Source organism: Haplochromis burtoni, unplaced genomic scaffold (genome assembly GCF_018398535.1).
Source record: "Haplochromis burtoni strain Fernald_Lab_line unplaced genomic scaffold, NCSU_Asbu1 Contig_69, whole genome shotgun sequence".
In the NCBI taxonomy this organism is placed as follows: domain Eukaryota; kingdom Metazoa; phylum Chordata; class Actinopteri; order Cichliformes; family Cichlidae; genus Haplochromis; species Haplochromis burtoni.
Genome location: NW_024582430.1, coordinates 1,335,838 through 1,353,337, shown reverse-complemented (window position 1 = coordinate 1,353,337; position 17,500 = coordinate 1,335,838). Strand labels below are relative to the sequence as shown.

At 49.6% G+C, this 17,500-nt stretch overlaps 1 protein-coding gene across 1 annotated transcript in view; it reads right to left on the bottom strand.

Moving 5' to 3' along the window:
- The window catches only part of efl1 (elongation factor like GTPase 1), a 74,760-nt gene that overhangs the window by 42,577 nt on the left and 14,683 nt on the right, over positions 1 to 17,500 (bottom strand). The window contains exons 12-14 of the mRNA XM_014334110.2: positions 12,646 to 12,776; positions 12,290 to 12,453; positions 11,409 to 11,544 (exon numbers count right to left, since the gene is read on the bottom strand). Of these exons, the coding sequence (XP_014189596.1) occupies positions 11,409 to 11,544; positions 12,290 to 12,453; positions 12,646 to 12,776 (431 nt within the window). The remainder of the gene's footprint in view (positions 1 to 11,408; positions 11,545 to 12,289; positions 12,454 to 12,645; positions 12,777 to 17,500) is intronic.

Sequence of the window (17,500 nt, the reverse complement as noted above, 5' to 3'; positions counted from 1 at the left end):
ATTTTCACACACACACACACACACACACACCCTCTCCATCCTTTGGGTCAGCCACATCGCTCCCCCTGATCATTGTATTTACTTGTCCCACCTTCATCTCGGCTCCGTGACATTCGGTCCTGTCTGATTTGCTCGTTGTGTCTCTTGTGCGTTTGTCTGTATATGTTGACTTATTTCTTGTTTCTACTCTTTTATTTCTTCTGATCCGTTCGGTCGTCTCTCAGCAGCACTTTGGTCAAACTGGGTTGTTTTTAAATCTGCTTTGTAAATAAATCAGAGTTTGAGTTTTAAGCCTCATTTGCGATCGCTGCCACAGAGGACCCCACCCAGAAAACCCCTCTACGCCATCATCACGACTGTGGGAGCAAAGCTTTGATGCGGATCATCCTCCTGTGTGCACGGTCTGAGATACACTCGCGCCTTCAGCTCGGCCACAGGTCACAGCTGCTGCTCACGTGGATCATAGTGAAACGATGCACTGCACATTTACCTGTTTATGTTCCTCTGTACAGGAATAAGATCCTATTTTCTTTAATGACAGGGAATCGTTGCTCTTCTCCTCCACGTGTTTCTTTCTTTCCTCTCAGCTGCATCTTTCCCAAACAGACAAGCGGCCTTTTAATGTGAGCTTCAAAGATCTTGGCTACAGTTCAGCAAGAAAAGCTGAGGAGAAAAATCTAGATCAGCCAGAGAGAGGCAGTGAGGGAGGGAAAGGGAGAGGAGGAGAGGAGGGGGCACGAAGGAGGAGGTGGTCAATAAATTTCCACGGGGAGAGCGAAGGACTGATGAGGTGGAGAACGCTCCGTGGCTGTGGGATCCCAGCAGGGCTCGGCTGGGACTGGAAACTGTGTCAAGGACGACTGAGGAAGAGACGGATGAGTCAGGAGCTGCTGCACGCGCACATGCGCACGCGGGCCCGGCGTGGAGCCCGATCCCCCGCCGGATCGCACCGAAGTCGATTCCTCGCTGACACACGAGGTCATCAACGGCAGCCTTCTACTGTAGAGACGCGGGTCGCTATAGAAACTACGCGCTCTCCGAAAAACAAAATCTGTACTCGCTCCGCCACAGTTCCTCTAAAATCCGAGCTTGGCACTGACAGCGAACTTCTTGGGGTCATAGCGGGGAATCACGGCCGGAGCTTCAACCACGCCCACGCCCACGGTTTATTTAGAAATGAACCTTTTCTCCTTTTTAACATTGTTGGTTCCATCTTTGATTAGCTGATGAGGATTTTCACTCCATATTATTATGAAGAATAACAAGAAGAATATTTTCATTCGCTGTTGTTCGTTTCAAGTCAAACAGTAAAAGAAAGAAACTGAAGAAGTATGAACGTGACACACAGACATATGCTCGGCTCAGCGACACACCTGAGAGCACCTGCGAGCCGAGGTGCAGGCACAGGAGCACCTGTGTGACAGGCCCAGACTACTTCCTGGTCAGATCTGTGACAACCTGACTGTGTGGGCACTCCGCTGCCTCTGATATGATTATATGAGCCCTTTTTTTCAATGATGGGAATATCCACGTTTACCTTCAGGAGTGTCGGGTGTGTCTGTGACCACGTCACGCTTTTCCGTCACGCAGTAATGCTGGCTGTGAGCCGATCGCGTGAGAAGCTCGCAGTTCTTGTACGTTTGTTTTCGGTTCAGTGTAACTTGGTTTTCACAGACTTTTAATGATTAAAAGTTTCCAGTTTCATCACTTTCAGTTGTAATCAGAGTGACACGCTAACGTCAGGAGAAGGCTTCACACTGAGAACACGTGAAGCAGAGAGAAGTGAACTTCTCGTGTTTATTTTGACTTCACCACCTTCAGTGGCTGCGTCACACTGAGAAACCAGCAGATGCTTTACATCGCTCACACGGTTTGTTCCGTCCTCCGTGGCTTCCAGTCGCACTGAGCGCGTTACAGGAGTGGGAAGTTTGGATTACGTGGAGTTTTGGGAATATTTGCCAGATTCTTTATTTCCTTCTGTCAAAAATAGACTCGGCGCATATTTTTAGCAGCATGCAGCAAAGAGACGGAGATACTGCTGTTAGCTTTCAGAACGCAGCTGCGGCACGTCTGACGTCTCAGCAGCGGTCGGATCAGCCCGACGGTCAGACGGTCCAGCATCTGGCTGATGCTGCGAGGCCACAGTGCTAACCAGCGTGCTGCCCCCGGGGGCAAAGGTCACTGCAAAAATGCGAGCTAGCTGGTTAATAAATTAAACATCAACATCTGAGCTGTGAAACTGAACCAGCTCAGTTTATGGAGCCTGAAGTCACATGGACAGCGTTTCCTGACAGACTTCCAAGTTTAGCTCCCACGAATCTGTTAATACACTATTTTATAAAAGTGAAAAAATGAGACTTGACTAGACGTAGAGGAGATAAGCTGCTCCCACAAAGTTTTAAGTCTTAACATTGAGACTTTAGTGCTCCTGTTTCCAACACCAGCGACAGACGTTCCAGCTGAACCGGCACTGCCACACTTTCACAGAAACCACGAGTGGCTGCAGGGCTCCAGCGAACGCAAACTGCTCTCAGATGATGACAGAGAAGTCGCGACGTGTGAGCTGTTCCTTTGAAAGCCTCCTGCTCTTCTTCTTCTGCAGTGCTTTCTCCAGTTTGCCCACTAAATGCGTCATTTTAGCGATTCTGCTGCCCGGTTTGTCACAGACACACAAACTATTCATTGATGATTATTTGAATCTTCAACAATCCCGCCCACCAACCAAACACTTATTTCTACTGTAGAGGAACAAAGGTCTACTCTGGGTGAATCCACTGCATTCAGCTATAAGCTGGAAAGCAAACAAATGTCTGGCAGCGCGCAGATTAAATCGATATCATCTGACCGTAAGCGGGACGCTCAACAACGAGTCTGAAGTGCCGAAATGTTTTCTTAAGAGGAAAAAGGCGGGCTTCATGCAACCAGGCTTAAAATCCCCCACATTCAAGTGTCCTCTTAAAACAGCAACACTTCCCAGACAGAAGATCAAAAAGCCCAAACTCGCCTCTGCAGCGACAGGGTGGGGGTGTCCTACAAAGACGCCTGAACGCCCGAACGCCGCAGGAGACAGCGGCATTATTGACGACGCGAGCTGCGCCGAGACGAACCCGGCTGGCCTCTGCCATCGCCCGGTGCGGTTCGCATCAGTGAAATCATTCAGTCGGCGCTTCCTGTTAAAGATCTGGGTCGCTCGTCACCGCTGGCTCGCAGAGGGAGAGCCTGATGCAAAACAAATGTTTTCATAAAGTCGCTCAGTGTTGAATCAGCATCATTCGCTTCACTGCTTTTTTCTGTCTTTCCCCCTTTTTTCCTCCCCCAGGACCGACTCCAGCCACTCGGCTTTTCTCGCAGCTGCTTCACATTAGGCCTCGATGATTAGCGCTCGACGCTGCCCACGTCTTTAACCCCTGTGACAAACGGTCGGCCTTACTAAGCTCGCCATCAAACGCCGTCGAGCCTGCCGTGTACTCTCCCTCAGCTGCGACGGCAGATAAATCCCACCGCCGCTCGGGTGCATGCTGCTAATCGAAAACAGCAAAGAGGGTCAAACAAAGGACTTTTGTTAAGGTGCTCACAGAGTTTCCACGGCTCGGTCACAACACGCCATCATTTCTGCCGTTAACGTTAACCAAAGATGCACTTCAACCCAGATCCTGCAATCCTGAGACACAACTCAAAATGTCCTGAGCGCAGAAGTTATGGATCAACATCACTTCAGCTTTAAGATGACATTTGAAAACATTTGAACTCCTGTGATCAGAAACACCAACATCTCTTCTTGGCCTCAAAAAGTTGATTCTGTCGATCTGAAGCGTGGCGTCACTCATCCAGGTGACCAAACACAGTTCAACAGCTTTTACTTTGAAGGTGACCACAGTCTCCGTTTCCACGTCGCGACGCACTTTCAGTTACTGCTTAGCGGACAGTTTGTGTTTGCAGGCGAGTCAGCGTTTGCTGGGGCAAAGTAATGCTGGCGAGGCTTTCGGGAAGCGCCATAACCCCCAGCTACCACTCACTGACTGAATGCACGCTTCAGGGGGAGGGGTTTCAGCCTGAGTGGAGTTAAAGTGGCCGAGGGTGGAGCTCTCATCTCCAACAGGTGTTGGATGACGCTGCGGTCAGGCCAGGTAAGTTCTGCCCTGTCGATCAGGTGCAACCGTCTTCTTATTGACGCTGCTGAATTGCAGCGATGCTCAGCCAGGACGCAGAGCTGAGACGCGGCAGGCGTGTCCGTACGGCACTTTAGCTTTCTGCTCCTGATGCTGAAACAGGAAATGAAAACTGGTTCCACAGTTGGAAGGACACCAGTTGATTAAAATAACCATCTGAGGTGAGATCAAACTAAAACTAAACAGAAAGTCACGTCTGACGATGGGAAACGTGAACACGAGCACGGACAGCGATGCAGTCTCATTGGTGATGAGGAAAATCAATCGTCGTAGCTCCTGGCTGGTGACTTTTCTCCGAGGTTATTACCAAATGCAACTGAGGCACTCCTAAGTGTTAGGTCAATGGTTTGATCCCTGGCTGCTCCAGTTTGCATACCGAGGTGCTCCTGGTGCATCGCTGACCCTTTCTGCACGTGACCAGCAGCCGGTCTGTGTGCAAACTGACCGTTTCCATGATGTCCTGGTTCTCTCCCTGTTGTCCAGCTCAGGACGGCTTCATTTGATGAAAATGTTTTCATATCATTTCATTTGTGAATTGAGAAGCACAACGTGAAGCTGTCTGCCTCACACGAGTCAGCTGAAGTCGCACTCTGTGTGGAAACTGCATGCAGCGCGTGGGCTGCATCTCATAAAGGATCTGGCAATCCGAGCAGCATCAGATAAACACATAAAACGCGTGGCTGTGCAAATAAGCACCAGGAGAGGAAAGCAGAAATGACACGAGCAGGTGTGATTGCAAACTGCAGGTGGGCCCAGTGGGCGTGGCCATCGCCGTGTTAGTAGCTTCCTTCTTTCTTTATGAACCGCAGCCTCTCCAACACAAGGTCACACATAAATAAGCAGCGATCTTATGGGACTGCACCAGTGTTTGTGACATGAATAACTAAACAGAAGACGTTTATATAATAAGAACGAAGCCATAATCATCAGAAGTGTTTTACCCAGAAGTCTGATGAACGCCAAGAAATCCTCCTAAATCACTTTGCTCTGTTTAAGACGAGCTGAATCAGACTCCACGCTGTGATCGTTTATGTGAGCGCGGCATGAAAATGTGAGCTGCAGGCAGATTTGATGTGGTTAATCTCTGCGAGACAACGTTTTCTAGTTAGCCTCCTGCAGGAGCTGTTAGCATGTGACAGAAGGAGAGAGATCCTCGAGTAACTGACATCAGCCACTGAAGACAAGACGGCAACAAAGGAAAGCAGTCGATACTCATCGCTGTTAAAGTGGACCTCCTCTCCTGCTTCATGCATGTCTGTGCATCCAATATTTGAACTTTACAGGGTTGGAGGGAGTGACAGGTGACACTGTGCATCAATGCTGCCTACTTCGAATCACCTGGATCAAGGATGTCACGCAGGAAGTTCAGGAAGAACAGGAAGTTCAATCTACAGTGAGGTGATGATGCTCGCCGCCATGCAGTGTTTCCACCTCCATGCTGCACCACATGTCCACCAGCTTTGCACAAAGACACGGTGGCAGGTAATAATTCTCTCCGGCTCGCGACACACAGAGAGCTTCAGCACGTGCAGAACTTCTGTGGCAACCGCTCGTCCTATTAAACTAACACAGAAGTGCATGTGTGCTAATCCACTGCAAACATTTTGAGCCAGCTGAGACACAGAAAGGATCAACTGACCAAACCCCTCTATAAACAACAACCCTGCAGTGAAACCTGACGCTCACCTGGAGAGGAAAGCCTCTCGAGGCTGCCCGAGGACGCGAGGGGAGGGGACGGGGGTTAAAACTGAACTGAGCTGAAGCATGATGGGAGGCCTTCATTTCCTGAGGCTGCTGTTTCTAACAGCTGGCAGGAAATAAGGAGGGAAGGCAGCACAATGCTGCGCACACAGCACAGCAGCTGCCTTTCCTTTATCTTTCTGCTTTCTGTTACTCATTTAAAACAGTCGTGATTTTTTTTTTTTGGGGGGGGGGCACACACAGACACACACACAAAGACAAACACAGCGTTTTGTCCTGCAGCCTGTGCAGCGTGCCATCATGTGGTTAACTGGAAAATGATGTTTGCCACATCAAATGCTGCTTTTGTGTGTGTTTGTGAGAAAGTCGTGTGCGTGTGTGTGCGTGTGTGTATGTGGATGTGCATGTATGTGTGTGCACGTGTGTGTGTGAGGTGTATGTGGATGTGCGTGTGTGTGCACGTAGTGTGTGTGCTGTGTTGTGGGGGCGTGATGTGCGTGCGTGACGTACCGTGTGTGTGTGTGCGTGTGTATGTGGATGTGAATGCGTGTGTGTGTGTGTGTGTGTGTGTGTGTGTGTGGGGAGGGGGGCGTGCACGTGTGTGTGTGCGTGCGCCTGCACGTGTGTATCCTTCTCCAATTACTTGCTCCAGCCGTCAGATAATAATGGGGGTTTAATCAAGGCCAAGCCTGGTGGGGTTTACACACATTGGTGCGCCGCTGGCAACTTCCTCCCTGCCCGCGGTCCACTAACAGGACAGGAATGATGGCTCCCACATGGCCCGAACACTCACAGAGAGACAGAGTATGTTTTCATAGATCTGAGAAGAGCAGAAATTGTTTCCACCCTGCCTGCCACCGCTTCAACTTTCTGCTTAGTCATCAGGCTTCTCAGAAGAACGCAGCGAGATCCCTGAAGAAACGAGCTGATTTCAGCGTTACTAACATCACGGTTACAAAGAAAACAGACAATCTCTTCCCTCGGGAGGTTGAACACCCAGCAGCTCTCTGCCGCTTTCTCCGAGTGCTGCCCGGGACAGACGAGAAGGCTGGAGGTGTTTCAGAGAGGTGGGGGTCAAAGGGCAAAGAAACAAACTTATCTTAATCCTGACAGCTCGACAGCCAGCAAACAACTTTTACACAACTCGAGTTTACAGGACACGTTCAGCTGTTTCACTGTAGCAGCCTCAGAGGGGCTGAATACGAAAGTGTGAAAAAATCATTTTCACCAGTGTGATCACTGGAAAAATAATCCCCTTTACTGGGATATAACAGGACACTGTGGGTGTTTTTGTTCTGTGCTCAATGTTTCCTTCAAGACTGAAAAACTCAACGCCGTCAGCAGGAACGAGCTTCCTCCATCTCTATCAAATGTTTCCTTACTTTCAACACAAGGAAAAAAAGAAGCAGAAGAACCGGAAAGAGAGAAACTGGAGAGAATCCACAGGTCAACAAACGACAGACGCAACAGGTTTGTGCAGAGAAAGCACCGTCATGCAAGAAAGTATAGAAGTGTGAAGACTACGATCCACGATCACAACAGAGCACTGCAGGGCCAGTGCGACCCAACGCGCTCAGCAATCTGTCGCTCGACAGCGCCGATCCGTCGCAGCAAACGTCAAAGTTATTCTAGTCAGAAGTTGCAACATCCATCACTGATGTTTGCCTCCCGCGCCTGCTGCAGCGCTCGAGGCTCTTCAAGCAGCACGACTCACTCACACCAGCGCTTCCTACCCAACGCTCGCAGTCCAATCGACACATCGGAGCGCAACCAGGGCTTCAAGCAACCGCCAACCTAGTGGGTGCCCTGCTCCGCCTCCGGGGCTACGGCCACCCCGAGCAAAACAAAAGCAATGATCTCAACGATGTGTCGTGAGCATCGCCCGCTCATCCAGCCTGTGCCACCAGAGCTGCAGTCACATCTGCTCCAAGTTTAAAACATCACCTCTGAGCGCCGAGCCAGGAAATATCAGCGAGTGATTGATGATCACCAGAAATCATTACCAAACGAAAAACCAGCAGCTGGAGGGAACACGCAGAGCTGCAGCAGGACAAACCGTGGAAGTGAAGAAAGACTTGTTCTTATTTTATTACTGTGATTTACCGTCAGTCACAGCGGAGTGAGGAAGTGATAGACCAATCCTAACAACTATTTGGGCCACCGGTGTTGGCAGTGAGTCTTTTACAGCTGTCACACTCATCTTTGCAGATTTGTTGTAGTTCAGCCACTTTGGAGGGTTTTTGAGCACAAACTGCTCTTTAAGGTCGTGCCACAGCATCTCAGTCGGCTTCAGGTCAGGACCGGGCCTCTCCGAACTTCATTCTGTTTTCCTTCAGCCGCTCAGACGTGCACCCGCTGGTCTGTGTTGGATCATTAACTCGCTGCAGCACAAATACAGACCACAGCCTGAGACGAGCGGATATCTGTTTTTTAAAAAGAACGAAATCTTCACAATAACAAGAAAACATGAACCTTTGTCAGCCTGTGAAGTCCGCCTGGGAGCTCAGTCTGACGGATCTGCTGTGCAGGCATCCAAATCCATGATATTAGCAAACGTCTTATCAAATTATTCGACCACAAATATTTTAGAAAGCAGTCAAAAACTTGTTTTACACTAAAATATTGTTTTTTATCCAGGAAATAACCTGAGACGCCTGAAATTATTCCAGCAGAACATTCAACCAGTAAAACTCAATGCTCATCACTGCTAATCTAATAATAATAATAATAATGTGACTTACTGTTTTTAAAGAAAGATAAAAATAAAGAATGACTAACCCTCACACTGGGTGGTCTAATAAAGCACAGGGCTCGCTACATTAAGGTAAACGTTTCATCATTTTGTTCACGCAGTGTGTGTCAGTAAAGGTTTTAAACCGTTGGACAGACTGATCTGCTGTCACAGCAACAACAAACATCTGTCAGTCCAACTCAGGTTTAACTAATCCAGAGTCTGAAACAGTCCCGGATCATTACGGCCCATCTGTGAGGCGTCAAAGCTGCATGAGGAGACGAGCTGCGACGTCCATTAAAGGGCAGATGGGCTTATTGAGAACTTCCTTCGCTGATGCCAACTGATGGCGGCGATATCCTAATGCACGCCTGCTTCATTATTCATGACAGCCTCACAAGAGGATTTCACACAGGTCCCACCTCCACCCAGAGCAGCGTCCAGCAGCAATAATGTGAGTCAGATCGATGCTGCACCGGGGACCGCACTGAACGCAGCGCCCATGCTTAAAGTGCAGCAGACGTCTGCACAGCGGACACAGATTTCAGGCCTGACGATGCTGCGTTTGAAGATTCAGAGTCACGTGAAAACGTCCCGATCCAGCGGCTGGAGATCCTGGTTCAGCAGCAGTGACCTGCACCGATGTTTCTGTGAGTCTGTCTCATCTCTGTGGAGGAACTTTGGTCCTCTCTTCTTCACAGCGATGCTTCAGCTCGTTCAGGTTTGCAGCACTGGTTCATGCACAGCTCTCTGAAGGCTCAGCCTGTCAGCCTCAACCCAACTGTAACTCTGACACTAAAACCACATTTGGTTCTCAAAAAGGCCCTTCAGGACCAGGATTTTGGTCCCCACAAAGACAGACACACACACACACACACACACACACACACACACACACACACACACACACACACACACACACACACACACACTGCAATAAGGTGACATGATCAGAAAAAGAAATTCAACAGTTTGCACCACAGACCAAAGCTGGACTCACGAATCGCTGTGAGCCTGTCATAAAGCGATCAGATAAATATGCTAAATGCATTTCAACGACATCGTGCATGCAGGAATGCCCCTGGGGAAAAATGCAAATATGTTTTTTTGTGGAGTTTTGTGTATAATCTTGGTGCACAGACACTTTTAATACTCGCCCAGCATTCAGTCACGTGTCAGGACGCAGCGATGCTTTCACATCAGCCACGGTAGAAAAATCTGTGCCAGCAAAAACATTCGTTTATAATAAACATGATTTGTACCTGAAGAATTTGACCCCGAGCCCATCGTCCAGAGAGTCCAAGCTGCTTTTTGGCAACTTGACCAGAAATGACTCATAAAGAGCCCACGCAGCCCCCCCCCAGCATCCACAGTAATGTGTGTCTGAATGTTTAAATGAAAAAGGTCACTGATGAACATGTTTGCAGTACAGACACAAAGCCAGCAGACAGCGGCGTCCACGGAGATCACAGAGGCAGATCGATAACGCGCATACAAGCGCGAGCGTCAGACGAGCACGCGTACGGTCATCAGCTGAATCGAAGGAAGGCGGTGCGTGGAAAAAGCAGGAGTTCTCACAGAAACTTGGAGGGGAGCGAGCTTTAAAGCCGTGATGTGGGAATCTGGGTTTGAGTCAGAATTTAGGTCACAAGTTTGAGGAGTGAGGTATGCAGAGGAGAAACACATGTCGGGCTGCGAAGCACTGCAGCGTCCCCGAGTCTCTGCTTCTAAGTGACAAACACACTCCTGCAGCTCCCATTGCTGACAAATGATCCGTGAAGCTATGAGCTGACCAACACTGACAGCTTCACCCACAGACCCTGTTACAGAACCTGCAGTCCCCCTAGTGTCCAGCAGGGGGCGACTCCTCTGCTTGATTGAACAGGAGACTATAAGAAAATGAGCGTCACGCTCAGCTGATCCCTGATTTCAGTCTCGCGATGACTTCGATGGTTTCATCACAGGACGGTCACAGAGCTTCGTTCAAACCTTAAACCTACAGAACGACCTCAGAACTCTGCGTCTGCAAACACGCCGTCTCTTTGTGATAACATGATAATTAATGTACACAGAAATTCACATTTACAGTTTACAGCAGGTGTGCGACTTCACTGCGTTCGCACTCCGAGCTCGCTCTGACTCCGAGTCAGTGGTGTTTGTTTGGAGACAGGTTGCTTCCCACCACCTCGGCCTCTGGCCAATCAGATGCTCACTGCAACTACTTCAGCATCAGCCATTAAAGCGTCTCATGTGGGGGCGCCCACACAGAACAAATGAAAGCTTGATCAGTCAAACCTGAAAGAAGGAGCCCGTCGTGTACTTACCTGCTCTCGCTCGCCTCGACCACAGCTTCTGTGCTTCACAACGATTTCCCTACTATGATCCATGATTGATACAGTGAATAAAATCATCTCTGCACTTTCAGCTCAGTGTTAGAGGCACACGAAGGATTCGAAGCTCTGTGATTGGCTGTTTCTGAATAGCTCTTTGTGAGTCACTGACTCATTTCTATACACACTCTGGTACCTCTGCCCCTTTTTTAAAAATCAAACAGCTTTGTATTGTAACACTTCTGTTCATCATGACTCAGGAGTGATTCAGTCCCTTTCGGTACCACAAACCCAACGACATCAAAGGGAAAACTCGACGACGTCTACCTCAGAGAAAGCCCCAAACGCTCCCGCAGGTCGGCCATTAATCCAACTTTATTAACAAGAACCTCGTGTGTGTCAGACGGCTTAGAGCCCAGGACGCCACCGAACAACAGCTGCAGCGAGGCGACGACAAAAACAAAGAGACAGATTTACCGAGGACATTTCCGGCGGGGACTTCCTGCAGCTCTTCTAGCTCTCTGCCCATCAGCAGGTAGAGGTTTTCCATGGAGCAACGGGACAGATGAGGAATCCCAGACACGTCGTCCGAAGCGCTGCATCCCTCCGGCAGCTGACAGAGGGGAGACGAGAGCATCGTTACTGAGACTCACAGGGGAGAGAAACTTAGGTTACTCACATGATTCCTGCAAAGCACACAGGAAGCAGTGCATTGAACAGCTTTAGGATTTATAATGTTTTACACAAGCTGCAGTTCCACTATGATCCACTAGAGGCTCCAGCAGGGAGCTGTCCCCACAGACTCCCATGTTAAAACTTCCCAGCAGAAATAAACATGTTTACAGCCTGATGTAACTGAAAGGCAGTTTTATGTCAGCTCGATCTGCAGACTTGGACGAGGCTGTTTAATCTTTAGATCCAAGATTATTCACAGGAAGTCGGAGTTTATCCAAGGAAACAAGGAAACAAGCAGGCTGGCGGTCAGAGGTCACACGCTGATGTAACATCGAGCCATCCTCACGGTGACACAGAGTCGTTCACAGTTTGCTGTTAAGACATTAAAAGCTCGAGTCGCTGTTCACTCAATGCTAACCAGATATTCCTCTGTGAGGCTGAAGATAAACGATGAACACATGAGGCCGAGCGGAGGAACCTGCCGTCAGTCACAGGGACGTGGATTCTCCTGAGGATCTGCGTCGCTCACACTACCTGTCAGCCTGCATCACATCAGCTGTGCTGGGAGGAAGTGTGCGAACACAAAACTGAAGTGAAGGCAGGATCGAAGCAGCTACAGCAGCGGGACGAGACGGTCCAACGTCCCGCGAACACAAGCTGCAGCAGGCGAGCGGGGGACTTACCGTGCTCAGGCTCTGGGCGGGGTCGTACTTCGGTCCCAGCACGAATACTCTCTGTCCTTTCCTGACCACCCCGCTGTAGACGCGAGCAAACGCCACGAAGGTCTCCTTCGCCTCCTCTTCCTCCTCTGGCTTCGAGTCTTTCAGCGTCAGGTTCTCCATGTTCGCTGAGAGAGAAACGAGATCAGTTCTTGTACGCTGCAGATTTATGGTGACAGCGTGGCGGACATGTTTTCAGCTTGTGAGTCTGTGTTTGTGTGTCTGCACTGAAACCAGTGAAGCACCACTGAGCATCAGCTGTGTTCAGACACAATAATAAAGATGAAAGCGAGTGAAACGAGTCACTGAGACGAGCTCACCTGTGCAGAGTCCTGCAGGTGACACGCTCTCAGAGTGGGAGGGCTCTCGGTGGCTCTCTGCTGCCATCCTGTCAGCGTGTCGCCGTCTCGCCTGCTCCCTGCGCTCGGCGATCTCCTCCTGAGTCAGAGGCCTGAACACAAGAGTCCATCAGAGCTGGAGACGCTCCACTACGTCACTATATGTTTAAATGTTTCATTTTACTCCACCCCATTGCTGAGTCGCACCTCCGCAGCACAGATCTTTGCACCTTTTTCTAAGCTTTGCATGCAACACTCACGCTCTGCATCAACTCTGGGTTTATGCTCAAAGACACTTCAGCACGCAGGCTGGACTCGAACCACCAACCTTGCAAACGGTAAACGATATGCTCTACCTCGCCCGAAACATAAGGAGAAAGCCTTGTGCGTCTGTAAATGATTTATAAATGATGATTATTTACTTTGATACGTGTGGAATAATCCTGAACCAAGAAAACTGTCTGTCCCCAAATATGTGCTTTAAAAGTTCCACTGGACGTTTGGACTGATGCGGGACCGTGCAGGGTGAGATCCGGGAACAGGGATCTAAAAGTGTCTTCCTTCTCTCACCCCAACCAATCACAGCAGATGGCCCCGCCCCTCCCTGAGCCTGGTGCTGCTGGAGGTTTCTTCCTGTTAAAAGGGAGTTTTTCCTTCCCACTGTCGCCAAAGTGCTGCAGTATGAAGCGCCTTGAGGCGACTGTTGCTGTGATTTGCTGTGTAAATAAAACTGAATTGAATTAAACTGGCATCATCGGAGAAGCTGATGATTCCAACCCATCCTCTCAGATCCCACCACCTAAACTTATGCAAACGACTTCTCTCTTAAGCCGCCGCGGCCTTCGTGTGCTGGATCGTTGCTGAGAGGATCCACAGTTTCCAACCCCGAAGGCAACGAGTCGCTCCTGACATTCCCGCCTGCACACATCCCACTTCCCAGAACTGAAAATCAAGGTGAAGGATTAGGATCAGGCGTGCTCTGCAGCCGAGCTAGAAGCCGGTCAGAGGTGCAGCAGGAGATGATCCTGAACAGGTTTTTGAGGTTTATGGATCGGTTCTGGGAGCAGGTCTGAGAGGCAGCATCGGGGCTCCTGTCAGCACCTGAAACCTTCTGTTCAGAAACAGACTTCAAATTCCTCTGATAGGAGAGTTTAAGCTGTAAAAACAGAACATAATTATCCCTGCATTAGTTTTCCTGCATGACCCGTGTGTGTGCGTGTGTGTGCACGCTGTGCGGTTGGCGTGTTAGCCCGTGTATGCATGTGCATGCCCTCTTCAAAAAGACCACAGTGACTATAGCAACACAGCTGCTCACAATAGGCCCGAGTGCAGCACAGAGTTCAGCTCCGTGATGACAAACCACTTTAAACAGCCCATAATTTGCCCCTGACAACAGCGGCAGCCCTGCAGACTCACTGAGACTGATTGCACCTCTCTTTAGCATAAATTGGATATAAACGGGGCCGCGGCCCGAATTCAGGATTGTAGCAGGAAACCACAAAAGAGCCGGCCCCACTGGAAGACGGCCCGGCCGTAAGAACAAATGGGCTCAGAGCGACTTTCAGCTTAAAGCCGCACGAGTCAGCTTCGCATTATTTCCCCCGAAAAGGACAAAGCAGCCAACAGATGTTTAAGCGGAGGTTTTCCCTTTAATGCCGCGTTTACATCAAACGCTGAAATAAACACAGCTGTGCACCGCGTTACGGACTTCATCACTTTTCCACAGGAGGTCAAATCAGTCGCTCACTGGTAATAATGGGAACGCCAGGACCGGGGCTCTGGCCCCGCCTGCTGCGGTTATGAAGTAATGGCTTCCAAACACTGAGGCTGGCTGATCGCGACCACGAGCAGACCTTTTCCCATTGTGAAGACGGAGGAAAAAAGCGTGCTGGAAAATTAAACAATGTATTGATATTAAATCTGTCTGCAAAGCACACTTCACCGCTTTTTACTGCTGAAGGATTTTTATTGGAGATGTCTTCTACTCTGGCTCCAGCGAACGCAAATGAAACTCGGTGGTGACTCTGATGATATCTGCTCTGACATTTGCATGAAAGCTGCATAGTGAGTAAGTTAAAGGCTAAATAAAGCTCAGAGCCCGCTGTTTAGCTGGATGGAGGATTTAGACGAGTAAATGGTAAATGGCCTGTATTTGTATAGCGCTTTACACATCCAGTCATCCACCCGTTCACCCACAGCCACCCTGGGGCGCACTGACAGAGGCGAGGCTGCCGGACACTGGCGCCACCGGGCCCTCTGACCACCACCAGCAGGCAACGAGTGAAGCGTCTTGCCCAAGGACACAACGACAGAAACTGTGGGAGCCGGGGCTCGAACCGGCAACCTTCCAATTACAAGACGAACTCCCAACTCTTGAGCCACGATCGCCCCAATTGCTAAGATATGTTAAGATATGTGTCCTTGATCCAACACAGCTGATGTACAGTAAATGGCTAAATGTCCTGAAGTTCTCCAGACGCCTGGTAATGAACTAATCACGTGATTCAGGTGTGCTGACCCAGGCTGAGATCTACAGCGTTTCCACTGCTACCCCGGGCCTCGACCAATCCTAGGCAGAAATCTGATCCGGCACAGATTTTATGCCGACTGCCCCTGCCATGGACTCCACATATATACACTGCAGGGTTTTTCTCAACAGCAACCACGGCGTAGAAAGCTCTTGTGGCAGGAAGTTGAGTTTTCTTTGCCCACAGTTAAAGAGCCACAAAGCGTGAGCGGTCAGGTCGGATCAGATCATGCGAGTCCAGATATTCTGACCCTGATCACACCTGCTGCGCAGCACTGTTTGTCTTTTTTAATGAACATGACTTTCAGCCATCATTGATTGGACTCGCACACAGTGGCTCGCAGCGAATCTGCTGAGGTGCGATGACAGGACGTGATGTCACAGCTCTTTGGGAAAAAGCTGCAGCTCATGTCCGACATGTGAGAGTTTCTCTTACTGGTGTTGCAAAGAGTCGAAATAGGAAGAAATTTAACAAATTCATCGACTTTTATGCATAAAAACATGTCAGGAATCTTTATCATTTTAGTGTCTGCACCGTCACCGGTGTCGTTCCAGTTGCAACAGCAGCCGCATGGCAGACTTACGCATTTCACATTTCATGCATGCAGCGTTTGAGAAAAAGAACCGTGAGCTTTGGGCGCGCTGCAGGACGCTGCAGGTCACGCCCTCGCTATGTCGCAATGTCTGTGCACATTGTTAGCCAGTAGTGACGCTTCAAACCTGAACCCATTTCCTCCCCATCTCGAGTTCTGGTCCAAAAATCCACATTTTCAGCATTTATTAACAATTTTTACCAGATTCTCAGCGGCTCGGTGCACCTGAGCTCTGCGCCCGTCCCTCGCACCTGACACTAAACAAGGTGAAGCCACCGAGCCGTCTCTGCCTCTGCTCTGTGTTGTAAATGCTTCTGTCCAATCACAGTCCTGAGTTTCACAGAAGCGAGCGGGTTGGCCACTGGGACCTCGAGATGAGCAAAAAGACGCGCGGGTGCGACGGGGGATCGTTGTCCTCGCTCTGAGTGCATCAGTACCTGTTGAGACGCGCGTCTCCACTTTGTGCGAATTAGACAAGTGGCAGCGCAGCAGCGACTCCGTTAATGATTTAAAGCTGCGCCTCAGTCAGGATCCAACAATAATTAATGTTAAGGGTTTTTACAGGTAAGCCTTTAATGAGTTATCAGACGCTTTTTTCACTCGCCGGAGTCGACCGCTCGAGGTCGTTTCCCTTACAGATGAATTCTTTTCCTGCAGTCCTGGATGAACATGAATCGTCAGCGGCCCTCAGTCATCAGGGCTGCGATGGGCCGATAATTCACAGTAACTGCTTCTATTTTTATTTGGCATAAAGTAACGTGTCGTAGTCTGAGAGTCAGACGCCTCAGTCGTTTGTTTTCCGTGTTTCAGAACTTTTCGTGTCAAAGACTTCACTGATTTTGGGTCGGAGGTGACCCACAGCGCCAGGACCTGAGTGTTGGTGACAAACAACATGTTTATGCGGCGCCGTCAGCCGTGAGCCGCCACACAGATGTCAGCAGAGAGGATGCACGCCTGCTGCAGGCAAAGAGGAAAGAAGCTCCCGCAGCTCATTAGCCGGGACTTTAGACAGGTTTTTCCTTCCAGCCTCACAATATCAGATGGCCTTTCCTTCCTTCCTTCTCTCTCTTTCACATACCTCCTAGTCCTCATCCTCCATGCCTCCTCTGACAGCTTGTCTATATCTCCTTTCCTCTGCTTGCCACTGGAAGTGCACTGCTACAGTTTGCAATTAGGATCAGAACTGTGACAGGAAGCTGAGAGCTGAGGCTGAATCTCTGCATCAGAAACGCTGCAGATCAAGAAGATGAAAACAGAGGCGGAGGAATGGAGCATATGCTGTATGCTATATGCTCACAACCCCAAAATACACTCGGCTGATGGAGCTCAGACTGGTGGAGACCCCATCATTAAACCCTCTGAGGATGAGGTGGAAGAACAAAGCTGCGAGTGGCTGCTGGTGATCCTCTGGGTCGACTGATCAGAATCAACTATTTTAAACATTAACATCGACCCACGATTTCCACATTAATGCAACGCAGCTAACAACAACATCAGCCAATCACGTGGCAGGATCGATCCAAGCTGAAATCACAAACCGTGATGAAGAAAAGGGATTCAAATTGAAAACTAGAAGGTGTTGAACGTAATAACAGAAGGCACGTGGTGCAGCGGTCAGCACCGTTGCCTCACAGCAAGACGGTCCGGGGTTCTAATCCAACATCTGGCCACAGCCAAAGCTGGGAGTGTGTGTCTGTGTGCGGCTGGGGAGGGCTCC